This window comes from Lepidochelys olivacea (genome assembly GCF_965140295.1).
Source record: "Lepidochelys olivacea isolate rLepOli2 genome assembly, chromosome: 21".
NCBI classification, from domain to species: Eukaryota; Metazoa; Chordata; order Testudines; family Cheloniidae; genus Lepidochelys; species Lepidochelys olivacea.
In genome coordinates this window covers 912,383-925,350 of record NC_140431.1, presented here as the reverse complement: position 1 = coordinate 925,350, position 12,968 = coordinate 912,383, and the positions used below count along the sequence as shown (strand labels likewise).

The 12,968-nt window shown below is 49.5% G+C and overlaps 1 protein-coding gene across 2 annotated transcripts in view; it reads right to left on the bottom strand.

The window, feature by feature from the left end:
* Positions 1-11,406, bottom strand: part of SYT6 (synaptotagmin 6) — a 96,932-nt gene extending 85,526 nt beyond the window's left edge. For both annotated transcript variants that reach the window (XM_084611214.1, XM_084611215.1), the window contains exon 1: positions 11,050-11,406. In XM_084611214.1, coding sequence (XP_084467340.1) covers positions 11,050-11,203 — 154 coding nt within the window. In that variant the 5' untranslated portion in view covers positions 11,204-11,406. The remainder of the gene's footprint in view (positions 1-11,049) is intronic.
* Between the last annotated feature and the right edge of the window lie 1,562 nt (positions 11,407-12,968).

Here is a 12,968-nt window from a genome sequence, read left to right as displayed (position 1 = left end):
CCGCTATTCCTACCTACATGCCTCCAGCTCTCACCCTGACCACACCACACGATCCATCGTCTACAGCCAAGCTCTGCGATACAACCGCATTCGCTCCAACCCCTCAGACAGAGACAAACACCTATAAGATCTTTATCAAGCATTCTTACAACTACAATACCCACCTGCGGAAGTGAAGAAACAGATTGATAGAGCCAGAAGAGTTCCCAGAAGTCACCTACTACAGGACAGGCCTAACAAAGAAAGTAACAGAACGCCACTAGCCGTCACCTTCAGCCCCCAACTAAAACCCCTCCAACGCATTATTAAGGATCTACAACCTATCCTGAAGGATGACCCAACACTCTCACAAATCTTGGGAGACAGGCCAGTCCTTGCCTACAGACAGCCCCCCAACCTGAAGCAAATACTCACCAACAACCACATACCACGCAACAGAACCACTAACCCAGGAACCTATCCTTGCAACAAAGCCCATTGCCAACTGTGTTCACATCTATTCAGGGGACACCATCACAGGGCCTAATAACATCAGCCACACTATCAGAGGCTCGTTCACCTGCACATCCACCAATGTGATATATGCCATCATGTGCCAGCAATGCCCCTCTGCCATGTACATTGGTCAAACTGGACAGTCTCTATGTAAAAGAATAAATGGACACAAATCAGATGTCAAGAATTATAACATTCATAAACCAGTCGGAGAACACTTCAATCTCTCTGGTCACGCGATTACAGACATGAAAGTTGCGATATTACAACAAAAAAACTTCAAAACCAGACTCCAGCGAGAGACTGTTGAATTGGAATTCATTTGCAAATTGGATATAATTAACTTAGGCTTAAATAGAGACTGGGAGTGGCTAAATCATTATGCAAGGTAGCCTATTTCCCCTTGTTTTTTCCTACCTCCCCCCCCCCCCGACGTTCTGGTTAAACTTGGATTTATGCTGGAAATGGCCCACCTTGATTATCATACACATTGCAAGGAGAAAAGGAGTACTTGTGGCACCTTAGAGACTAACCAATTTATTTGAGCATGAGCTTTCGTGAGCTACAGCTCAGCTAAGGTGCCACAAGTACTCCTTTTCTTTTTGCGAATACAGACTAACACGGCTGTTACTCTGAAACCTATTACCAGCAGGAGAGTGGGGTGGGAGGAGGTATTGTTTCATGGTCTCTGTGTATATAATGTCTTCTGCAGTTTCCACGGTATGCATCCGATGAAGTGAGCTGTAGCTCACGAAAGCTTATGCTCAAATAAATTGGTTAGTCTCTAAGGTGCCACAAGTACTCCTTTTCTTTTTGCGAACATACCTTGCAATCATTCAGTCCTTAAACTGCAGTGCTTCCCCATGAGGCAGGGACACATTTAACATATGGATAAACTGAGGTAAAAGAGTAGCTAATTGGTTTACACAGGGTCACGCCCTGCCTCAGTGCCACGGTTGGGACCAGAGCCCAGAGTCCCGGCTCCCAGCCAGCTGCTCTAACCATTACACCAGATTCCCTCTCAGAGCCAGACGTAAAACCCAGGAGTCTCAGCTCTCTGTTCCCTGCTCTAACCACCAGACAATGTTTTTCCCACGTGAACACCCTCCTGCCAGCCTCTAAGACACTAGCCAGTTCATAGTACCTATTTCCCATTTTATTCCACTGGGTCTCCGTCCAGTATTGGATCCATTTTATAATTCTCATCCCACCTTGGACTCACGCTCTCGATATCCCACTTGTCTCTCAGACCCCTTCTGACCAACCACATCCATTCGAATTGTCTGCCACGGCTTGCTGGTGACCCTGCCTTCCAGTAGACAGCCCTGCTGCCAGAATGCCCCAGGCCTCTGGGCCTTGCTCCCCCAGGACATTAGGAGTGAGTCAGTAACACAATTCAGCCCTGAGGGGCAGCCTAATTTTGCAGACCAGCTGACTCCTGTCAGACTCTGAAGGAAACTCATTGTTTGCAGGCAGCCAGAGGAGCTCATTTTCATGCCACAGAAAAACAATAACATGTTGTGAAGCTGACAATGAGGACTCTGAATCCTGCACTGGCCCCTGGGAGAGGTAGGATGGCTGTGACCTAACTAGGTCTTTTCCCTCTGACGGACAGTTCAGTTAAATGAACTGAGAGCCTGCCACTGCAGATTCCTGCTTCTCAAGACCCCACTGACTCCCCCACCACCACTCTCTCACACACTGGTTTTGCCCAGTCTCTCAGATGTCACACAATGCTGCAGAATCTCTAAGCAGCGGCCCAGAAAATGGGGACTTTGGGCTCCCCCACAGCTCCATGGCATTTGTCTTTGGCCACTGCTTGCCCTGCTAACCTGCCCTTCCAGTTTTGGGGGGGAGGGGGTAAGGGTGTGTGTGTGTGTGACGATGTGACGCAGCAGGGGGAGTGTTGACTTGGGAATGTGCCCTGGGGATGGGAGACCTGAGAGCCTGTAACCTGAGCCAAGAGGGGGAGGGGGAGGTAACACCTCTGCCCGGGAATGTGGATGGAGGCTGCAGCAGGGAACCTGCTGGGTGGGTTTAGTTTCAGTTTGGGGCTGGGTGGAGGAACACAGGGAACCCCAGGGCTGGGGTCTAAGCTCCCTGCTCCCCCAGAAGGACTTGACTGAGGGGTCCTGGGTGCACCCACAAGCTCTGTTGTGGACTGTGTTCCTGTTGTCCAACAAACCTTCTGTTTTACTGGCTGGCTGAGAGTCTCAGTGGATCCCAGGAAGAGGGGTGCAGGGCCTGGACTCCCACACACTCCGTGACAGTGTGTGAGCCAGCATTGGATTTCACTTTGTGCTTTGGACTCTAACTATACTGATTCCTCTGCTCTTCTCCCCCAAGGGCTTCTCCTCATTTTACAGAAGGAATTTTCTGTCTCCAGGCAATAAAGCCAGTGGTACCTCCAGAGTGTGGGCCACCAGGCAAAAAGACCCCAAGTCTGCAGCCACCAACGTCATAGACTGGGGAATTCCAAACACATTGGTCAGATTACTAGCTGGATTCCATTCTTCTCTCAGGCCAGACCTGCTGCCTCCCGGCACCGGACAGGAGAGATTCCCTAAAGGAAGGAGTTGGGGTTTCTTTTGGAGAGAGCTCACTGTGATTCTCAGTCATTTACCAACTCCCGTCTGAGTACCAGAGCTCTGGCCCTTGGAAAATGCTGACAGAGAAGTAGAGTTGTTATTATTATTTGTGTTACTGTGGTGTCCTGGAGCCCAGCCATAGAGTAGGCCCCGGCTGTGCTCAGCGCCGTACAAACACTGAACAAAACAATCTAAGTATCAAACAAGCCACAGACTGATGGGGGAGCACAAGGGATCAAGGACACAGTATTAGTCAGCACGACGGGCAGTGGTATCAGTGCATCACTCCAAAGAGAGTTTTAAGGAGTGCTTTGAAGAAATTCCTTAGTTTTGCAGGTCTTTATGGGAGCCCCTCCTCAGCGTGGGGGAAAGCATGGGAGAAAGCAGAAAGGTGCTTACTTGGATGTTATTGAACAGGCGGGTGATGGAGGCTGCCAGCATGGGCTGGTAGGAGGCGGGAGCCAAGGTCTACAAATTGGTTAATCTCTAAGATGCCTTTTCTTTTTGCGAATACAGACTAACACGGCTGTTATTCTGAAAAAGGTCTAGAGAGTGAATTAAAGATCAGTAGGGTGGGAATAGGCAGTGAAAAGCCTCGCAAGGGAAGACAGCAGCGATGTGATGGAGAAGGAGGAACCAGTGGAGGGATAACAAGAGAGGGGTGATGTGGCCAAAGTGACAGGCTAGGAAAATGGCCTTTGCAGCAGCATTCTGACAGTTAGGAAAGGTGTCAGAGCACATTTGTCAAGGCCAGAGAAGAGGATGTTGCAGTACTCAAGATGCAAGATGATGGACAAGAGTTATGGCTGGGAGGGTGGATAGGAAATGCAGGAAGAATTGGCAAGATTTAGACATAACCTGGAAGTGAGGATCCAGAGAGGTCTGGGTTGAAGGTGATGCCCAGGTTACGGGCCTTAACCCTTAACGCCAGGCAGGATGGTGGTATTGTCCACAGTGACTGAGAGACAGACAGATACAACAGCCAGGGTTTTACAACCTGAGTCTGTGCCACTATGGGGCAGTCCCTGCAGGATGCTGCGGAGCTCCTGAAAGATGCTGAACTGTAGGTGCACAGCACCACGCAGGATCAGGCCCACTATTGGTTCATTGTTGCAGATACAGCATCATGCGATGCGTCTAGGTTGCAAAAAAAGGATGTAGTAATAAACAAATAAATCAATAAACACTTATTGTCAGCACAGAATCTACCTCTCAGTCTAAGAGCAGCTTGCTCAACTGCTGAGAGCAATGGGAGGGCAAGGGACCCTTCCTGCCCACAGACCAGTTCCGGAGCACTGCTCAGACTGCATTGTGGCAGGACCAATTCTGCATACACCAACCCCCCAGGAGGGGCTCATTAGCTGCCTCGGGGCAGGTACGCAATCTACATTCAGCAGCCGGTATTCCAACCAACCAGGGTCCCCAGGCTGCTGTGGGAGCTGCTGCAGCAAATGCATTAGACACCAGCGCACAGCTGCTTTTACTGGCAAGAAAGCAGACGACAGAGCCATCCGGGCTGGCTGGGGTGAGGGTGGGTGGCACTGGCTTGGTACAAGCAAGTCTTTTCCAGCTCTGGATGCGACACTGTGAAAGCTCCTTTGCAAACAGAGGGTGTAACTCACAGAGGGGGATTTCGATTTAATGTAACAGCACCCAAAACTGCCTGCTCTTGACACAAGCCAACACGCCCCAAATATGTCATGGGATCAGGCTACACAATGGAGCCACAGCATCACAAACTACATGCGCCCCCATCCCCAGCAGTGGGAGGCCGGGGGGGCTCACAGCATGCCCTCTAGGTAAAAAACCTGGGGCCCAGTCCCAGCTGCATTTCTCCAACTAATGCCAGCAGAGCTGTGTCACTCCCAGGGGTGAATGGCATGAAAGCAGTGTAAAGCTGGAGGGACACAGTGGGGAGGCTGGCCGGCCCCTGGGCTCTGTCACACGAAGTAGGGAAAGGCACGTAAAGGCCAGGCAAACCAGGGGGGCATGTCCCCGGCAGACAAACCCTTACAGAGCAGTTCCCGGAGGAAGCTTGGGGGATGGGGGGAGAAGGCAAGTGCCACCTTGGGTGAAATGTACCCCCAGTCCCACACGCTCATGCCTGGCTGCAGTTCAGCTGGCCTCTGACAAGCTTTGTCCAGAGCTACGTGGCATGCCCTGGCACATCTGCTCTGGACAAAGATGGGATTTGAACATGCAGCCAGTGGCATGTCACACTTCACGCCAGCCATGTCACAGGGAATCTGACTAGAAGCACGTTGGAGCTGCAGATGGGAGCAGCTTTGGTGTGAGATATTGTATTGACACAGGCACCCACAGAACAGCCTCCAAACCTGCCTCACCCCAGGGCGCATCCTGCTTGTCTGCATGGCCCCCTCCAGAAGGGCACTTCAGGGAGCGATGTCACAGTGCGAGTGAGTGCCGATTGGTCAGTGATCACATCACTCTGAGACACCTGCCCAAAGGAAGGCGGGGCGTTGTACTTCTACAATATAAGGCACACCAGCCTGCAGCAAAGCGACCCTGGAACCCTCTCTTTCTCTCGGCTGGACAATCCATTTTGCTGAAGCACGAGGGAAGCGGGCTAGGAATGAGACCCTCTTCCCCATGGAAAGCTGCACTCCCTGGCAAGCATGAGGAAGCTTTATCTTACAGCCACTCGCATAATGAGAAATGCACCCCGGGCTTAGCTCTCCTCCTGCCCTCTCACTGGCACAGAGCTTCCAGCCAGCTCTGTAGAAGCACAACTCCTAGGCACGACAACAATACAAAACAAAGAATAATAATAAAGGGTGCTTCAGGCATCGGTATGACAGAGCCTGGAGAGGTGCTGTCTTAGCTGGCAGACCTGCTATAGCTTCCCAGATCCCCAGCTCAGCCAGCGTGACGATAGGCAGAAGTAAAACACCACCACACTGCATTTGCTGCTCTGTTTCTAGTAAACGTTGTCACTTCCAGTCGTGTGGAGAGGGCACAACTCTCAGCCCGTATGCTCTTCAGTACGGGGACTATCTCTCACTGGCCGTCTGTCCAGCACCTAGCACAACGGGCATCAATCCCGACTCCAGAGCCATACAAACAAACAACAATAGATATTCTGCACTTCTCTGAGACCTGTTCCCCCATATTTCAAAGTGTTCTGCTAACTTTAAGCCTTACACTGCCACAGTGAGATAGGTAACCCATCTATCCACCAGCTAAGGTGCCTATTACCGGGGTATCCAAGTGCTATGATAAAGATGAACTGATATTTTAGAGTTCACTTCTGCCAGCATTAAATGCGGCTGTCCCTGGGGTGAACCAAGATGAGCTGTTTAACAGCTCAGAGCACCACTGCACAACAGCTTCAGACTTGAAGGGAAGCAGGATTTCCAGAGCTGCAGGGGGGATTTGAGGCAGACAAAGCAAAGTGATGCTCTCCCCTGCTAAATTCCCATTCAGATCCCTGATTTTTCTAACTGACTTAATGATCTGTTTGCAGTATTAGCCAGCAGCAGCCTGCAGAATGCCTTTGCTGGGTAAACAACACTGCAGAATGGACTGGGAACATGCTGCAGCTGCATTAACCTGTGCACTTTGAATAGGGGAGAAATAGCTGATATATAACCCTAAGTGCATACAATGGAACAGCATCTGCTTTTATATACTGTAGCACCTTTCGCACACACCCCAAAGCACTTTAACAAAGGTTCCCTGCATAAAAACCTGCTCAGCTTATCCTCGATTATTCCAGCTCATGAACCGTTTGGCAAAGGTTTCTGCCTTCACAGGTTTAGGCACTGACCAGGGCAACCAGCAGCATTTGAACAGGGTTAGGATCGGCTGGCCATTTGCTGTGTAACTGCAGTTTTGCCCAGCACACACTGCTCTCCATTGGCTTATGAAAGCCCACCCCAGAATCCACTCTTTCCTACAGGTCGGGTGACAAGCAGGAGCAGCCATGCAGAACAGCCATGGCTCCTAGCCTTGGAGCGTTACTTCAGTTTTGCAGACCGCACTTAAACATCAGTGATGGGCACTTAGCAAATCAAAGACTGATAGATAAACGGATACAGAAACGGCAAACGCTGCTTGATTTATTCCTTGGTTAACAGATTGACCCAAACTATCAAACTCGGATAGAGAAATGGCTCCAGAGATGCTGTGATTAGAGAAGGAGTCAGTCTTGTCTCGGTGACAACAGGTAACGCATAAGAAAAGTCCTGCAGCTGCTGCCTCCCCATTACTGCACCAACTGTTATATTTATCGTCTTTACCATACGACCTGCAGGCTTCTGCTTGGGGCTTGGATCTGATTCTTCACACAAGATTGTCTGGCTCAGTCTGTTCTGTGCTGGATTGATAAATGAGCCTATGTGGTGCAGAATAAGCAGAACTACCATTCCCCAAGTCAGAGATGGGCTAAATACCCAAGTTCATTGGGCGTACACCAGAAAGGGGGCTGTGTGTTCCAAGTGTAACGTGTAAACAAGAGCATCTAGAACCCAGAAGTCCGACCGGGCGTCCAGTTAGCTCAGTATTCTCCCTCCAACAGCAGCCAGCACCACTAGTGGAATAGCCCATTATGCGGCAGCATGTCCCTAACCCCCGTCAGTTAGTGACTGGTTTATGCCTCGAATCAGGAAGGTTAATATCCCCTATAAACATTTGATCCTCTCTACTGGAACTAGATTTTCTCATTTATCCATATAAATGTCTAATCCATTTTTAATCTTCCCAAGCCCTTGGCTTCAGTGACACCTTGTAGTGCGGAGTGGAGGAGAATGTTAAACATTGTGTAAAAACATGCGTCCTTCCATCACTTTTAAATGTTATCTTTTCATTGGGTGTTCCTTGTTCTCGCACAATGAGAGAGAGTAAACAGAAGAGCCCAGTTTACCTGCTCTACACCATTCCTTCGTGTAAACACCACACTAATGGCCCCCATTCATCTTCTTTCTGACTTGCACAGTCTCTTCCTTCAGCCTCTCCCCATTTAGCACTCTCCCTGCACACAGCATTTTCATTGGCCACCTCTGGACCCTTTCGCCTTGTGCTCCATCCTCATGCAGGAGAGGTGTCCAGATCTGAGCCCAATATCCCAGGTTATAAGTCTCTAATGCAAAATGTGTAGCAGGCAGGCTAAGACAGTTCAGAGAGGAACTAAGGCATACTACAAATAATAAACAGTAGCAGTTGGGAGAAGTTTCTTATCAGAGTGAAGGCCTGAGAGAAATTGCAGCTGCTTGTACTCAGCTCAGTATGCAAATATGCTCATTTGCTGGGCTGGAGAAGTTCTGCAGTCAGGCGTTCTGGAATTAGCCCTACCAGCTCAGCTAGGCACCAGTCAGCGTGCTGAATGCTCCGTAGGCATACACATAGCCCTGGCCTGCCCCACACAGGGACCAGCGAGCAGAGACAGTGGTAGCAGCTATTAGCATGCCCTCTGCTCAGCATGATCCTCTCCCATAGCCAGGTTCACATACATGATGTAGCTCCACTCTGAGCTAGGAACACTGCAGTCATAATCAGACAGAGTTTTTAACCCTCGAAAGGGTATAATGCTGAGAACGGTTAAAACGGGACAGGCCACTGCAAGGAAAAACTGCATGCAGTTCTCCCTGTGTGTGGACTAATGGGGTTTTAAATGGCTGATGGATAAAGACCAGTGCCACTGTAACATTAGTGACTAGAATTAACATACAGGTACGTAGCCCCAAACAGCAGTTGACTGACAGATAGACACACACACACACAATGGAGAGAGACTCCAGTGCAGCACGCCTGCCTTACTTAAAACACGCAGATAGGATCAGCGCAAACTCTGCTCCTATGCACATGGGGAACGTGCTGGCTGCCGTGGGAAGTGGAGCAGGAGCAGCTGAGTGGAAGATGGTGGCACCATCCTCCTGCAGGCTCTGCAGGGTCCCCCTCTACTGTACACCCCCACCCCAGCATCTCCTACGGTTGAGAGCAAGATCCGAGAGCCCTAAGCCAGTGCACTGCACTGCCCTGGGGACACAGATGTGTTACCTTGCCTCAGGCCGAAGGACCCATTAGCTGCATGCTGCCCTGCTCCGGCAGGGGGGTACAGGCCCTCTCTTGGCAGAGACCAGTGCCAGTCCCCAGGGTCTGCAGCTCAACTTGAGAAAATTGGTGAGACTTCAGTAATTCCGCTTATGGCCAAAACCAGGGAAATGTAACCTTTTCCTAACAGACTCACTTCATCCCTTCAGTGCAGGTTTAGCCTAGGGCTTGTTTTAAACCAACAATCCCTAATACTATGCTTTACAAATACGCAGAAACTCCAATAATAGGGTGACCAGATAGCAAGTGTGAAAAATTGGGACAGAGGGTTGGGGGTAATAGAATCCTATATAAGAAAAAGTCCCAAATATAGGGACTGTCCCTATAAAATCAGGACATCTGGTCACCCTATCCAATAAGGAGCTGTGAAATAGAGACATCAGTTCCGACTGGCATGCTAACAGTGTAGTGCTGTGGGCAGTAGAAAGATGTAGACAGACGTGATGTCTGGCAGAGCTATTACACACAGCCTGCACAGGAGATGGGCTATGGCACGCGACTCTCCCACTGCCCTGTATGCTGGCGCCTTGCACAGGTTGTGCTGAACACAAAAGGCCCTGTTTAATAAGGCTACAATGACTGCCCTGCCAGCCTGTTCTGAGCACAGCACCAGGACCAGCCGGCAAGGCTGGCAGGATTTGAGATGCTCTGGGACAGAATGTGTTTATATAGCACCAAGCACAATGGGGGCTCAGGCACCACCACCATGTAAGTGTTAAATAATAACAATAGTGATGCTTTTAAATATGATTAAATTGTTTAAAAGAACAAGAAACAATGTAGCAAAATACTTACCCCTCCCGGGGATCACGCCATTGGACTGAATGAATCTGGCCCAAGAAGTCTGTGAGAACTGCCTAACACAATCTGTGCAGGCTGCGTACTGGTGATGGCAGAACGTTCTCTTTAAAGACGTTAAAAGACTCTCAGCAGCTGACAGATATTGCTGAATACGGATTCTGCACTTTGTGGGCAACTGGCCGCATTCCAAAAAAGGATAGTGCTCAAATACGGCATTATAACCTCAAAAGAGGTTGCCTGGTTGATCTCCTGAACTGTGGAGGTAGAGTGCAAGGATTCCTCTGCAATGAGACGTTTAATCTAGAAGCCCCTGGAATTGCCAGTTGACAGGCAGAGAGATCCAGGAAATTGACCTCACTTAAAGGGTGAAATACCCCTTTGCTGCTAGAGCTGCAGCACCCACACAGAGTGCATCTCGGAAATGCCCAGGTGTCCCTCTAGTGTTAGCCAGCTGGCAAGGACGAACTGGGGACAGATGTGAAACTACAACTGCGTTTGCTTTTGCTAGCAAACAGATACAGAAAAGTCTATTAAATGCCTCATTAGTTAAACAAATCGATTCAAGCCCTTCCTGTCCTCCTAAATAGAGATATGGACAAACACTTCAGACCACTCTGGTCACTAAAACCACTGCTGTGTTTACTATAAGTATCTAACTTGTCAGTACAACATGCGACTTTCACAGAAACTTTAACAGACAAAACTTCTCTGCAGCATGATTGTGCCTCTGTTATTTGCATTGGTAATATCCCCTCCCTCTCCAGTTCCATTCTAGCTGTCCTCACAGCTGCTAGCTCCAGAACTTCCAACTTGCAACAGGTTACTTGGAATTTCCAGACAGAACATGACAGTGGAACTACAGGATGGTGGGGAGTCAATGGCAACATATACACAGAGATGGAGATAAATTCTGGACAGAGACCCAGCCCCTCAGCTCCTAGCTAGGGGATTATCAGTGCTGCTAGCTACACAGCTGTGCCAACTTCAGTTGCTTTGGAGAAGTCACCTCCCATGCCAGTCTACCTTGGCTCTTGGTGTGCGGTAGCTGTCTTACCTACAGGAAGAGCTCAGCCCTGCAGGGCAGGGGTTACTGTACCTGGCTCCGAGATACTCAGGCTCTGGTCTGAAGGCAGGAGGAGGAACCCCCTGCAGGTGTCCAAATCCAGGCTGGGCAGGCTTTTCTTCCGGCACAGGTCAGTGACAATCCGAACTGCTTTCTGACACCGGCTGTCCTCCTTGGTGGCACTCATCTCCCAAACTGCATCCTTCACTCTCCCCCTAGCTGACTGTCTAGGAAAATCAAACTAGGGAAAGAATGTATTTATCTCCAGGAACACAACACCACCCACTCTACCCCCTGGTGCTCCTGAGCTGTGCCCGGCTGCACACTGCCCCTGAGACGTCAGGGATCTGAGCCCTTCTCAGAGTTAGGACTTGACTGCCGGAGGGCAGCTTCCTGCAATCCAGCCAGTGTCTGATTGCCTCTGAGATCAGATAGCGCTGTGCTGCCAAGGCGTGTGCCAGACAAGGAACCTCCTACCCAATTCAGTTTGATACCTTCCATGTTAAATTTTAAAGCTGCAGCCAGAGCATTTTTTTAACCTCTTACTTGCTGCACCTTCTCTCTCAGCATGTGAGGAGACATTTCCCCTGCCCAGGTGCAAAGCTCAAATCCAAGCCCAAGAGCTTCTGTGCAGAAAAATGAGCGTTGGAATCCTCCAACCAGGAACAGCTTGTCACCAGAAATAGTGGAAAGCCGGGAGTGTGCTGCACACTGCTTCCAATTGCAGAGAGCAATACACAGAAAGAAACAGGTTTTATTTACTGGCTTTTGCCAGTACTAATGTACCAGGCTATAGACAGCGACAGGGAGTGCAGCCATTGTTGTGTTGTGTAATTAGATGATTTTTTTAATGTATGATGGTGTCACTTTTGGATGCCTATTGCAATTTAACAGATAGGTCATGCCGCATGACAGAGCTGCTCTGTTTAATAGAAAACACATTTGTTAGGCATGAGCGAAGAAGAAGATCACATAAGGGGATAATTACAGTTATCCTCAGTGGAATCATTTCTTGCTGCTTCTGGAGAGGAGCAGTAGTGCAAATATAAACGAAGGTGCTGGAGAGAAAAGCAGAGTTACGCTGGCTGGTGTGCTAAGCCGCCATTTCACGGCACAATAGGAAGTGTGTCTGAACGCATGCCACCCTACCCGTCCAGGCCGGTAATTACTTGCTGCAGCTCTCCGAGCGACACCACAATGTAAGCCCCAGCTCAGGGCTCTGCAAATGCCCATACAAAGCATCAGGCACCTCTGCAGCTGTGTTTCCTCACACAGACCAAACGAAAAGACACACTGCAGCCAACTATCAGGGGCTTCAACGCCCACTCCTGGGGGCACAGAATAAACTGGCACTGTTCTGCCAAATAGCACTGCAGATGGACCAATATGGGCTGCCTGGCATAGTTTAAAATTTAAACTGAAATAAACCTGGTTTAATCTGAAATAAGCGTGTCCACATTGGTTTGCTTCGGATTAACTAAATCACTTAAAAATCATGCCGTTAGTTAAAACAATGCAGCTTGTTGTGTAGCCAAGGCTTCAAGATCTTGTAACATGTGCAACAGCCCTGGATAATAATATTTTAAACTGGCCTTCATGCTCTCATCTCCCTGATCAGTAACGGTGATACTGACCAGAAGTTTAGGCTGCCCTGATGGTGAGATCTAGACCGTAGAACGGTCAGTCCCTTGAGCAGTAGTTCTGACTCTTTTCCATACAGTAACCTGGGAACCGCCCTCCCCACCCCACATCTAGCCAGGAGCCCCCACCCAGCAGTGAGGGGACGGCAGGGTGGTCACAATCCCCTGACCTTGTTTGTGACACTACTGGAGGTCATGACCCCAGGTTGAGGGGCCCCCCGACTCTGAGGGAAGCTCTGTCACTTGGAATATTTATTGTATTTTTTCACTGGGCTGAATATAACACTAGAAAACGGGCCAGGCCTGCTCTGA